The 13,255-nt window shown below is 42.3% G+C and overlaps 1 protein-coding gene across 2 annotated transcripts in view; it reads left to right on the forward strand.

Annotated features, from left to right (window-relative positions):
• ATP8B4 (ATPase phospholipid transporting 8B4 (putative)) overlaps positions 1-13,255 on the forward strand; it is a 576,024-nt gene that overhangs the window by 420,120 nt on the left and 142,649 nt on the right. For both annotated transcript variants that reach the window (XM_073618636.1, XM_073618637.1), the window contains exons 14-16: positions 8,834-9,042; positions 10,746-10,789; positions 12,833-12,998. In XM_073618636.1, the coding sequence (XP_073474737.1) occupies positions 8,834-9,042; positions 10,746-10,789; positions 12,833-12,998 (419 nt within the window). The remainder of the gene's footprint in view (positions 1-8,833; positions 9,043-10,745; positions 10,790-12,832; positions 12,999-13,255) is intronic.

A 13,255-nucleotide genomic window follows, 5' to 3' on the forward strand; every position in this document is an offset into this window, starting at 1 on the left:
GATGTAGGCTGCCTAAAATCCTTCTGTCTCTGCATGTAATCCCAGACAGACTTGATGATGTTTAGATTAGGGCTCTGTGGGGGCCAAATCATCACTTCTAGGACTCTTTGTTCTTCTTTACACCGAAGATAGTTCTTAATGACATTGGCTGCATGTTTGGGGTTGTTGTCCTGCTGCAGAATAAATTTGGGGCCAATCACATGCCTCCCTGATGGTATGGCATGATGGATAAGTATCTGCCTGTATTTCTCAGTACTGAGGACACCATTGATCCTGACCAAATCTTCAACTCCTTTTTCACAAATGCAGCACCAAACTTGCAAGAAACCTCCACCATGCTTCACTGTTGCCTGCAGACACTAATTATTGTACCACTCTCCAGCCCTTCAGCAAACAAACTGCCTACAGCCAAATATTTCAAAATTTGACCCCAGTTCATATGTTTTTGTGCATAGTTGAGTCACTTAGCCTTGTTTCCAAATCAGAGGTATGGCTTTTTTTAGCTGCAATTCTTCCATGAAGACCACTTCTGGTCAGACTTCTCCATAGTATAAATGGGTGTACCTGGGTCCCATTAGTTCTGTGCTGATGGCAGTGCTGTATGATGTCGATGGGACGTAAGCATGATGCGTCTTTCATCTGCTGCATTGTTTCCTTGGCCAACCAGTGCATCTATGGTCCTCAACGTTGCCTGTTTCTTTGTGCTTCTTCAAATAAGCTTGAACAGCACATCTTGAAATCCCAGTCTGCTTTGAGATCTTTGCCTTGGGGAGACCTTTCTGATGCAGTATAACTATCTTTTGTGTGGTATATGACCTGTGACATGAAACTGTTTTCAGCTTCCAAGTTTTTTTGTTAAAGCTTAATTGAACAAGCTGAAGTTGTAAGCAGATTGGCTACCATACACAGCTGCACCAGATTTTGCACTCCCAAGTTTTAGTAAATCAACATACTGTGTTTCAACCTACACACAACATTGATGATCATTAGCACCTTGGTATAATTGGTTAATCATACAACTGACTCTAATCCTACAAATTTCCTGACTTTGCGCAAGTGTAAGAATTAATCTAGTCTATTTATCAGTGTTTTATATCATCATATAGGAAAAGTGCACAGTGCAAAGGTGCAAAGCAGTCTATCAATATATGCTCAGTGCAGACAGTCCATAAAAGAATATGTGTGACGCCAAATCCAATGATCCTGTGTGTGTATACACCACTTCACAACACGTACTAATTACACTGGTTGGGAAGGGGTTAAACATCTAGGGAGATCAAAGGGTTAAATGTGTGCCAGTGTTTATGTGTGTACTATGTGGTGCTTTTACTAAGGGACATGCTGAATTTTATTCCCTTTGCAGGGAAACAAAATCCAGCACATCCCTGCTGACAGGACAGAGCTCTGCCTTGTTTACTTAGGCAGAGCTCTGTCCTATGTTCCTCCTCGCCAGCTAGGTGCTGGCGGACATTCATTGGCTGACACCCGCTGACTGGCTTGTGCTGTATCTAATCGCAGCACAGCCAGCATTCCAGCTACATGTACATACGCCCCCTACCCGAAAGAGCCGGATCACGTACTAGGTACATGATCCGGTGCAGGAGAGCCACTCTGCTAGCGTACTCATACGTGAGGCAGTCGTCAAGTGAATAATTACCTGATCCTTTTCTCCTCCCTGGAGTTATACTGGTCCCCGCAGCTTCTGCACCCTCGCACTCTAGTGGTCTGGGTTGCTGACGTTATCAAGACCAGAGAAGAGTCTGTAACCCTGCTCTGGACTTAATGATACTGAGGGACATTCCACTCCCAGTTTGTGAGGGAGCGCCGCCTGCCCCGAGACTATTAACCCTTCCAGTGCAGGCTCAGCCCCACTGCAAGGGATCATGTTTTAATCTTTATTATTGGGCTTTAACCACTAGCCGACCAGCTGCTGTCATTATACTGTGGCAGGTTGGCTCGTTCCCGCGAATCGCGGTAGCTGTATGTCGGCCCTTTAAAGAGCTATAGCACGCCATGATGGGGGACCCGATGCGCATGGCTGGTGGGCGCGATGTCCGCCGGCCACATGCGATCGTGGGCACGAGAGCCAGAACACACAAATCCTGGTTCTGACAGGAGAGGAGAGACAGATCGTCTGTTCCAATTAAGTAGGAACAGTGATATGTCTCCTCCTCTAGTCAGTCCCATCCCCCCACAGTTAGAAACACACACGAGGGAACACATTTAACCCCTTGATCACCCCTAGTGTTAACCCCTTCCCTACCAGTGACATTTACACAGTAATCAGTGCATTTTTATAGCACTGATCGCTGTATGAATGTTAATGGTCCCAAAAATGTGTCAAAAGTGTTCGATCTGTCCGCCGCAATATAGCATATACAATTGCGACTCAAGTCATATTGTAATTGAATGTTATCAAAAATTAAATTTCCTTTTCAATCTGCAGCTCTGTCATTTTCTGTAAAATGCAATGCAGTATGACACCCTGGAGGCGTTCTGTACACAGCACACAATGCCCCCCCCAGAAATGAAATTTCCTGCTTGTGTGATTGGCGTACTGATTTTTCCAGGCACAAAGATCCCATCAAATGTCATTTTTGGTCACATCATGTCTAAAGGGATGCAGACCTGGCCACTTTCCACATTAGAACCCCGCAAGTGCAGCAGCTGATTGGTAATGATAAAATCTCTCCTGTACAGATTCACTTGGCACATGGACACAGACAAACAAACAGCTATTTCTTAAAGCGGAGTTCCACACAAAAATGGAACTTCCGCTTTTCGGAACCCTCCCCCTCTCCGGTGTCACATTTGGCACCTTTCAGGGGGGAGGGGGGTGCAGATACCTGTCTAAGACAGGTATTTGCACCCACTTCCAGCATAGACTCCCATGGGAGTCTATGCCTCTTCCCGTCCCGACCGCGCTGTCTGCTGGGAACACACAGCTCCCAGGAGAGAGCGGGGACCACTAGGGACGCGCAGCGCGATTCGCGCATGCGCAGTAGGGAACCGGGAAGTGAAGCCGCAACGCTTCACTTCCTGATTCCCTCACTTAGGATGGCGGCGGCAGCTGCCGAGAACTGAGCGGGTTCTCGGCGTCCCCTGCCGACATCGCTGGACCCTGGGACAGGTAAGTGGCCATGTATTAAAAGTCAGCAGCTGCAGTATTTGTAGCTGCTGGCTTTTAATATTTTTTTTTTTTGGCGGTGTGGGTGAACCCCCGCTTTAAGAATAACAAAAGGTAGGAATCTGCAACAGTTTGGTAAAATGATCCCTGCAATGTACATAGATCACCCAGGGGTAAATGTTTTTTTTCTCAGCAATAGAGTTATGCCGCGTACACACGGTCGGACTTTTCGTCTACAAAAGTCCAACGGACGCCGACGGACTAAAGCTGGCTGGTAATCCGATCGTGTGTGGGCTTCTCCGGACTTTCAGCAGACTTTTTCAGCCTCAAATCCGACGGACTTTAGATTTGAAACATGCTTCAAATCTTTACGTCGTAACTACGACGGACCCCGAAATCCGCTCGTCTGTGTGCTAGTCCGACGGACAAAAACCCATGCTAGGGCAGCTATTGGCTACTGGCTATGAACTTCCTTATTTTAGTCCGGTGTACGTCATCACGTACGAATCCGTCGGACTTTTGTGTGGTCGTGTGTAGGCAAGTCCGTTCGTTAGAAAGTCTGCTGCAAGTCCGCCGAAAGTCCGCCGGAAGTCTGTCGGACTTTTGTAGACGAAAAGTCCGACCGTGTGTACGCGGCATTACTCTTCAAAGATTCTGTCCTCTTCTTGCCTCTCAAAGTTGTCAGAATAGACTTTGTTCCATTTCAAAAATAAAATCTTATGTTTTATCATTCCTTTTTTTTTGGACACAAGTCACAGACCACAAATGTCAAACTATTGTATAAGCAGGAGCTTCTGGTTTCTGCACACCATTGCAGAAACTTGAATTTGGAATTTGGAATGACTGTAATACAAGGGCTCTGTAAATACCTCATGTTCTTGAATATGAGTCATGTTTAGTTTGGAAGTGCTCATTTGAGGTTCTTTTTTCTGAGATATTGCAGAATTCACCTTACTTTTTGTTTTTGCAGTGTAGTATATTCAAGATATCAAAAACATTTTTCACATTCATTTATTTATTAAAGTGAATGTAAACTTTATTTTTTTTTAATAAAAAAAAAAAAAAAACATGGTCCCTGTTTCCCACATTTCTAAAACTATACACATATCTAACCTCGACATTTAGTTCTGTATTACCTATGTATGCTGACTGCTGGGCCTCAGTCCTCGGCATCCTGCTGGACTCGAAGGATTGGCCCGACATATGGCAGTTTATTAAGTCTTCCATGGTAAACATACTAGCCTTAGAGGCAAACTACAAAGTGCTCACTAGATGGTACTTAGTACTGGCAAGGATTGCCAAAATTCAAAATTCCCCCAATGTATCCCTCACAATGCTTTTGGGGCGAATGCGGGAACCCACTTGCATGTCTGGTGGTCTTGACCTGTTGTGGTGGCCTTCTGGGCTGAGGGGTTTCATATGCTATCTATGCTTGCTGTAGTAATCTTAACGACTGACCATACTACAGCCCTACTGAATAAACGCCCACCTGACTTATCACCAAGGCATGGAAAACAAACAATCTGTATTTCCTTGAGACAAAACATAGCATAATGTAATTTTTGATCCACAACAACATTAAGGCCACGTTGCTTGACCGAATCCCTAAACATTTGAAAATCTGGCAGCCATGGGTAGGCTTGAATGGAGGAGAAGATTCGGATGCCGCACACCGGATGTAGTCAAAAAATTTTCACTTTATTGAAAAAATGGGATCATCAAAATAACAAGACTGTCATGCAGAAAGTACAGATAAGCTGACGCGTTTCGCACTCAGGACTGAGTGCTTACTCATAGCTAACAAATATTAAAAAGACAAACTTTTATATAGCTCAATGGGGTATCACATGATTGCCCAATTAGATGGTCATTGAGTCTCAGCTGGAAGCCGATTTAATGAGGTCTTGGCATCTGCTGGCTATTTGGTGTGTTGACTGATTGAGAAATGTTTTCAAAACCGTGACATGTAAATAGATGACAAAGAAGGTGAAAAAAGATGTGTATATGCACATGTGTAGGCAAAAAAATATATATGTGTGTATATATATATGGTGAATCCTATCAATAAACGTGTATATAATAATGAATATACTTCTATAACATGTATATATAAAAGGTGATAAGTATCAAAAAAAGAATTACTATTGGGTGAAAGGAAAAAAAGACAACTATTTACTGTGGGACTTTGGCCAGTTATTACTGGAACCTTGATTAAGACCCGTACAGGTACTCACTGGTACTCCTAGCTGACAGCTGGTTTGCTGCCACAACCACTGGATACCCTGAATTTCCTTCTCCCCTCCTACTTTTCTTCTGCTCTTTTACCTTACTGAGCAATCACTTGAACTGTGTAAGCCTGATAGGCTGCTTTCCATTTCTGGTACCATGGAGCTCTTATGCGCGATTGTCCCCAGGAGTCAGGGTTGTCCTCATATATCTTGTATGTTTGTACTTTAGCACTTCACTCCATCTTGTATGATATCTCAGTATTATTTTTGTTCATGAACCTTTTGTGCATCGTTTATTGTTTTCTTACTGTATGGCAGCATACACAGAATGAAATTATACAATATTGTATCCGGTTCCTTATATTCAATAAAAATATTGAACAAGAAAATTAAAAGCACATGTAATACTTGCTTTGCGCATTGTTTTTGCACAGAGCAGCCCCAATCCTCCTTTTCTGGGGCCCCCACCAGCACTCTTGGCTCCACCTCTTTGGCGAGTGGCCCTATGGGAATCCGCTTCTTATGGGGGCACATTTGCAGGCTCAATCCTGAGATTCGCTGCCTGTGTCTGAAGATACAGACAGCATGGCTTAACCCCGCCCCCAGCTCTGTCATCACAGGATTTGAATGACAGCAGCAAGAACCAATGGCTCTACCTGCAATCAGTCTGCCCTGTGAGAAGGGAAAGAGGTGTGGGAGCCGCTTCTCTAAGGCACAGTGCTGGATCAAGATTGGACTCAGGTAAGTATGGAGGGGCTGAGGAGATATCCTGTGGCACAAAAGGTTTTTTACCTTAATGCACATAATGCATTAAGGTAAAAAAAAAACCTGAAGCCTTAAGAACCACTTTAAGTTTCTCTGTTTGTAGCCAAAAATCCATTTACTGTAAAGGTCCACGTTGATCATAAAAGAACTGGTGTTTTTCATTAGGTAGCTTGGAGTTCATGGGATTTTATGTTTTCTCCTTTATCTGATATAGAGAAATAAAGTACTTCAACACAGCCAATATTTAAAGTGGACCCCTAGGAAAATCTCAGCCACCCAGCTGAAATGTAGTAGCTGTTTAAACTGCCAGCTGTGATTGCACATACAAGCACCCTGAGTAAATCAAACTATCATTCTGCTCTCTACTCCTCTCAAGAAGCCCTAAGTGTTAGCTGGACAACAACTGCAGAAGAGCTGGATTGGCTTACCATGTTGTTCATGTCTGTTTGATTACAGGGAGCTGATATCAGAGCATACTTCTCTGACAACTTTCAGTTCTGCAGATGACTTTACCCACAAGCACACACTAGGGGGCGCCCAAGCAGGTGCACTCCTGAGCTACAGCTCTGTGTGTCCATTCACCTGTCTCCTGATTGACAATGGCACCCGCAATGACAGTGGCTCTCACTGTTGCCAAAATATAATCAGGAGTGTGAGTCCCCAGATAGGCAAGACTCGCGTGGACATCGCTGGATCAAGAGGGGGTTCAGCTATGTTTTAGGGGGGCTGGGGGGGCTTCTGCACACATAAGATTTTTTACCTTGATTCTATGCAATAAAAGTTAAAGTGTTTGTAAAGGCAAGTTCTTAAAAAAAAATAAACATGTTACTTACCTGCTCTGTGCAATGGTTGTGCACAGAGCAGCCCTGATCCTTTTTTTTTGGTCCTTCCCCCTGCAGAGTGCTCCCAATAGCAGGTCTCTTGCTATGGGGCTCTCCCGAACCACGCTCCTGTGAATGGACATTGTTCATTCACGCATGGAGCTTGGCTCCGCCTCCACTCTCTCCTCCTTGGCTCACTGGCTGTGATTGACAGCAGCAGGAGCCAATGAGGAGCGAGAGACTCCTGAAAACCATTACTCTCATGCAAATCGCTGAATCCAGATGGTGCTCAGGTAAGTATAAGGGGGAACTGGAGGGGGGGGCTGCACCCTTAAGTTTTCTTTTTTTACCATAATGCATGCAATGCATTAAGGTAAAGTACCTTAAGCCTTTAGAATCACATTAAACATAAAAGCCATTTCTGTGCCACGTCCAGACTTTGTTTCACTTTGATATGAAGGTATGATTTCCCTTAACTTAAAGCAGAGTTCCACCCAAAACTGTAAGCTCCGCTTATCAGACTCCCCCCCTAGTGTCACATTTGGCACCTTTCGGAGGGGAGAGAGGGGGTAAGACAGATACCTGTATTTTGACAGGTACCTGTCCCCACTTCCGAGAGATCTCACCGCGGTGAGATCACTCTGAAGTTCGGCTCCCCTCCTCCTTCCCCCCACCTCTGGGCCATTCAGAAAGCACAGTGCGCTTCTCATCTGCACAGTAGGGAACTGGCTGTGAAGCTGAAAGGCTTCACTGCCGGGTTCCCTTACTACGAATGATGGTGCCAGCAACCGAGAGCCGATGGAGACATTGCTGGATTCCAGGACAGGTAAGTGTTCTAATATTAAAAGTCAGCAGCTACAGTATGTGCAGCTGCTGACTTTTACTTTTTTGCTGGGGGGGGGGGGGGGTGGTGGAACTCCTCTTTAAAGTGACTGTAAATCCTTATTTTTTTTTGTATTAAATTATTAAATTAATAAACATGTTATACATACCTGCTACTGTATGTGCAATGGTTGTGCACAGAGCAGCCCTCAACCTTCTCTTCTAGGGTCCCCCACCAGCAATCTTGGCTCCTCCTCTTCTGTGTCTGCCCCCATAGCAAGCACTTACTATGTGGACTCCTTCCTATTGACACGCATAGCATGGCCTCGACCCCGCTCCCTTCTTACAGGAGTCAATGTCTGTTGCTGCTGTCCATTGAGGAGAGAGAGAAAGGAGAGAGCTGCTGGATCAAGATCAGGCTCAGGTAAGTATTTAGGGGGGCTGGGGGTGAGCTGAACATGACAGGTCTTTTACTTTAATGCAGAGAATCCATTAAGGTAAAAAAATCTCCTGCCTTTACCACCACTTCAAGGCTAAACTACACTAACTGGCACCCTGGCAAGGTCTTCTTATCTCGCCTTTTCCTCCTTCTGTTATGTTCCCAAAGTTGAGATAAATAGCGTATAGAAAAGAGGAAAAGTGTATGGAAAAAGGGGAGTTGACAAGATCTGCATCATGAAATACCATGCGGGGAAAAAAAACTCTCAAATGATCTGTTTCAGAATGTGTAGTAAGTAGTATTAGTTTCCACTAGTTATTTTTAATATTACACCTATTTTGATAGATTCTAAAATAATTTGTATTATATATATTTTTACCAAGAATTGTCCATTTTTTACTTTTCCTTCTGTAATTAACACTCCATCACGCTTTACCAAATTCTTTTTATACTGAAGGCATGCTTCTTTTTATACCAGTTATCTATGCATCACACCTTCATTATGAATCTGAATTTTAGTCTAATGCAAGTGAACAAATATTTTATTGTTTTGATTTTTAGGTATTTTTTAAAACTTTTTAAATATTTGTATTCATGTATATTGTTTGATTTTTCTTTTTTTTTTTCAAAGTGTTGAAGTTATTCGCCTGGGACATAGTTACTTTATCAACTGGGACCGTAAAATGTATTACTCTAAAAGAGGCACTCCAGCCGAAGCCCGGACCACTACTTTAAATGAGGAATTAGGGCAGATAGAGTATATATTCTCTGACAAAACAGGGACTCTTACTCAGAATATAATGACATTTAATAAATGTTCAATCAATGGAAGATTATATGGTAAGTGAAATGTATGACTTATAGCTTTTTCTTTTGAGTATTGCATTTTTTTAAAGTGGTTCTAAACCCTTACATATACCACTGAAGTGACAAGCCTCAGGTGATACTCAAAGATGAAACAAATCCTCCCATATAAGTTGTACCTGTTTATCTGCAGCCTTCTTTTCTCTACAGCCTTTTAAAACGCACAGATCTAAGGCAGGCAGGTGGCGAGGATCTGATTCCACACACTACAAAGCATAGGAGGAGAGCTGAGTGTTATTTAAAGGAGTTGTAAATGCAGAAGGAATTTTTTGCATTAAGATAAAAAATTCTATGCATTAAGATAAAAAACCTTTTGTGTGTAGCAGGCCCCCCAGCCCCCCTAATATGTATCCTGAGCCTCATCTCTATCCAGCGATGTCGAAATGTTAAATGTTAGCATTAGAGTAACCCTAGCCCTTAACCCATAACTCTAGCCCCTTACACTAGCTCTTAACCCTAACATGAGACTTTGGACACACAAAGGTTCCTGCACTACTTTGATGCTAAGTGCAAAGTCACACTACATGAACAGAACTGTCATACTTTCCTATTAGCCAAAAAAACAAAACGCAAAAAGCATTAAAAACGCAACATTTGCGTTTTTGGTACGGGTCCATTGAAATCTATTACACGCAAAACTCAAAAATGCAGTGGCTCAAAACACAAAGATGTGAACTAGATCCATAGGAAACCATGTTAAATGAAATGAACTGTAGTGCGTTTATGCAAAACGCACTAAAATACGCATAATTGTGAACCAAGGGTTTTGGTGGAAGGCAGTAGAAAACATGTCTGCAAATATATTGATAAAAAAAGAAAGTATCATTGCAAATATAAAGGCGGACCTTTTGTGAACCTTTTGTTTATTCTATGTAGACTCTTTAAATTGAGATCCAAATCATTAAAGCAGAACTCCAGTCAAACGGCTAACTACATTATTGATATAAATGTATGGGAACTGTTTCACCTGCCAAAGGATTTTTATCGCTGTCCATTAATTTCCTAAAATTTACACAGGCCTTCCAAACAGCACAGTGGGCACATGCACTGAAACTGCTCACTATGTATGAGCAGGAACTTGACAGTACATCAAAAGAGTGACAGCTCTCCATCCTCTGGGTCTACTGCCATCATGAAGGAGACCTTCCCTTCTCTTGCGCTACTCATACATCTAGAAGATGTTTTTATGAAATCATTTGTATGTAATTTTTACATTTTGGGAAAAACAATGTAATTGTGTAGGTCATATAAGCACATGATTTGTTATAATTGAACACTGTGCAGTGTACAGTATAATCCAAAAGAAAAGCAGCACTCCAATGATGTCTTCATAGGCAAAGCTTTAATCAACCGACAAGCTTCAGCACATAATACACTGTGCAGTATATGGTTAATTGCTATTAATTTTATTAATGGCTATATGTAGACAGTACAGCTGGAATACAAACATTCCCAATGAAGGGGATAATAATAACAGAACACAGATTTATGTTTTCCGGAGTTACAGGATAATAGTTTACAATATACAGAAACTGCTGTATAATGTTGTATATGTCCTTCTCTAAGTTTAGGTGCGTATAAGATCTGTTTAGAATTAGTATTCAGAATTGTTTTTCAAGGAAAAAGCTATTGACTTCTTTATTTAATAAATAATTGTATTTATTTTATTTGTTCTGTAGGTCAGGTACGGGATGAACTGGGTCGAAAAATGGAAATTACAGAGGTAACAACTTCTGCAGTTTTCTGCAATATTGATGTCTGTAACATGTACTGCTTAAAGGATATGTTTTATTTAAAGAAAAAAAAATTTTTTTTTGCAGGTAAAAAAATGTGCATTTATTTATTTGAAGCCTGTAAAGCATTGCACCAGCGATCGCTCCCTCAGTGCATTCATGTGCCCGTACATCGCGTATGGGCAAGCAGATACACTGAAGGAGAGAACATTGAGAACTACAAGCCGCAAAGGATGTCGGGGCTTGTAGTTCATTCACACACAGAGCTGTGTGTATGAATGGGTGGAGCACGTTTGTGATGATTTTGAAAAGTGACAGCTAGTATGGGGAACTTATCCCCATACTATTGTCACAGGGAGGGGGAGTGGGGGGGGGGGGGGGTAGTGGGCAGCGGCTGCAGCATTGGGAAAGTGGTAATATCACTTCTTATGTTAATAATTTTAATTTACCCACTCAAAAGTAATATTTAAGATGAATTCCTGGCCTAAAAAAAGATTTAGAACAGGCAGCACTTGTGGATTGGTGTTATATATTTGAAGAAATATTCCCATCTTATATGCCAGAAAGCAACTGTGCCTTTTAAGAATATAGAGTTAATAACAGAAAAACTTAAAGTGGAACTAAAACCGAAAAAAATGCATACTCTTCTGCAGTAAAATACACTTAGCTGCCTGTTCCCTATCCCCTCTGGAATGTACACTGAGCTGCGCATGCACAGCTTAGTTTACATTCTGGCACACTGCGATCACTCTTAAGTTGCTGGAAATGGATTGATGAGTCAATTCAGCCATAACTGATGAGTTTATGATGGCTACTGGAGTGTTAGACCACCTAAAACATTTGCAATCTCAGCTATTTTTTTAATATGAGGGAGAATGCAATAGGCATACCCAGGAAGAATGTGGCCAGGAACAAAAGTAGCTTATAACTCCAAGAGTTAAAGATGCTAGCACCAGATTCATCGTATAAAGTAAAGGAGAAATGTGGGATTAAAAAAAAAGCAAATATGCATACTTAAATACATGCTGCAGCATCTGTTCAATGCTGCAAGCTGTTCCCCCTCTGCCTCTAAGCCCAAGAACTGAGAGATCTTGTGATTGCTAATTGCTCTGAGCAGATAGAGGTGATTGTCAGTCAGTCATCACTCTGTACTCTGTACTTTGTCCCTCCAGCGCTCACTGGAGCGTCGGGCGTAGAGCAGGTAGGAACGGCTAGCTTAGGCTCACAGCAGCCCACTGCACCCAAATGCAGTGCAGTTTTGCTCCAATTGTCACGCAAAAAAAACAGGCAAAACTGCACTGCGTTTTAGGTGCCATTGAAAATGAATGGCACTTTTACACACGTGTTGCATTTTTCTAGCATTGCAGTGCAGTGCGATTTGGAATCACAGCGATTCTGCCTGCAATCCCAAATTGCTAGATGTGAACAGGATCTTAGCCAACTGCTGATCAGGAATTTGGGTGGACTTTTGCTCTCTGCTCACTGACTCTGGGTCACAGAAGCGCACAAGCAAGGAAATACATGATGAGTATGTCCAAACAAGCTTTGGCATACTTCTCATTTGAAGTGTATGCAGTAAATTTTTATTAAAATCAGAAGTGACCCTCTAGGGTTAGAAGTTAACCTACCCACTACACTCCATGGATGGTGCAATTTTTGTATGGTATTTTTTTACTGATTAGTATAGTATTTTCTCATGTGTAAGTTTTAAATATTACAGATGGTGCGTTCCTGTTTAAGGCTCGGTTCACACCTAAACCGGCCGCTGTCCGTCCCTGTTCACCGTTTCAGGGAGGAATCAGGGAAGAATCTTTGCCTGAATTCGGCCCTGAAATGGAGGCAAAGATACACAGCGTTTCTGTGCAGTGCGCTCTGCAGTCGCCCCGGAGACATGTGAACCGACTCCATAGAGAGCCGGTCTTATTCTCCCGCTATGCGAATTGGATGCGAGAAACACGCATCCAATTCGCATAGGTGTGAACCCAGCCTGAATAATTCATTTAGTTGTGTATGTTTGTCCTTGTATTTTCCAGAAAACACCACCAGTGGACTTCTCATTCAATACTCTTGCGGATAGCAAGTTTCAGTTTTATGATCACAGCTTAATTGAGTCTATAAAGCTGGAGGAGCCCCATGTGCAAGAGTTTTTCAGATTGTTGTCTCTCTGTCATACCGTCATGTCTGAAGAGAAAATCGAAGGTTTGTATGGAACTAAGCATACCAGCATGTACATTTAATTTGCTACGCAAGTGAGAGATCATTACGCGGAACAAGAACTAATACTGGGATATCAATTGTTTTTAACCCAGTCATAATTGCAGTGCTTTGCCCTTTTCAACATTTTACGTCATATATGCAGCACAGCCAAAGCTGTTGGCTTAGATATATTTGTTGACTCTTAAACATTTATGAAGATCCTAGAGTTCAGTCTCAACATTTTTTTTCCACATTCTGTA

Source organism: Aquarana catesbeiana, linkage group LG03, assembly GCF_042186555.1.
Source record: "Aquarana catesbeiana isolate 2022-GZ linkage group LG03, ASM4218655v1, whole genome shotgun sequence".
Taxonomy (NCBI): domain Eukaryota; kingdom Metazoa; phylum Chordata; class Amphibia; order Anura; family Ranidae; genus Aquarana; species Aquarana catesbeiana.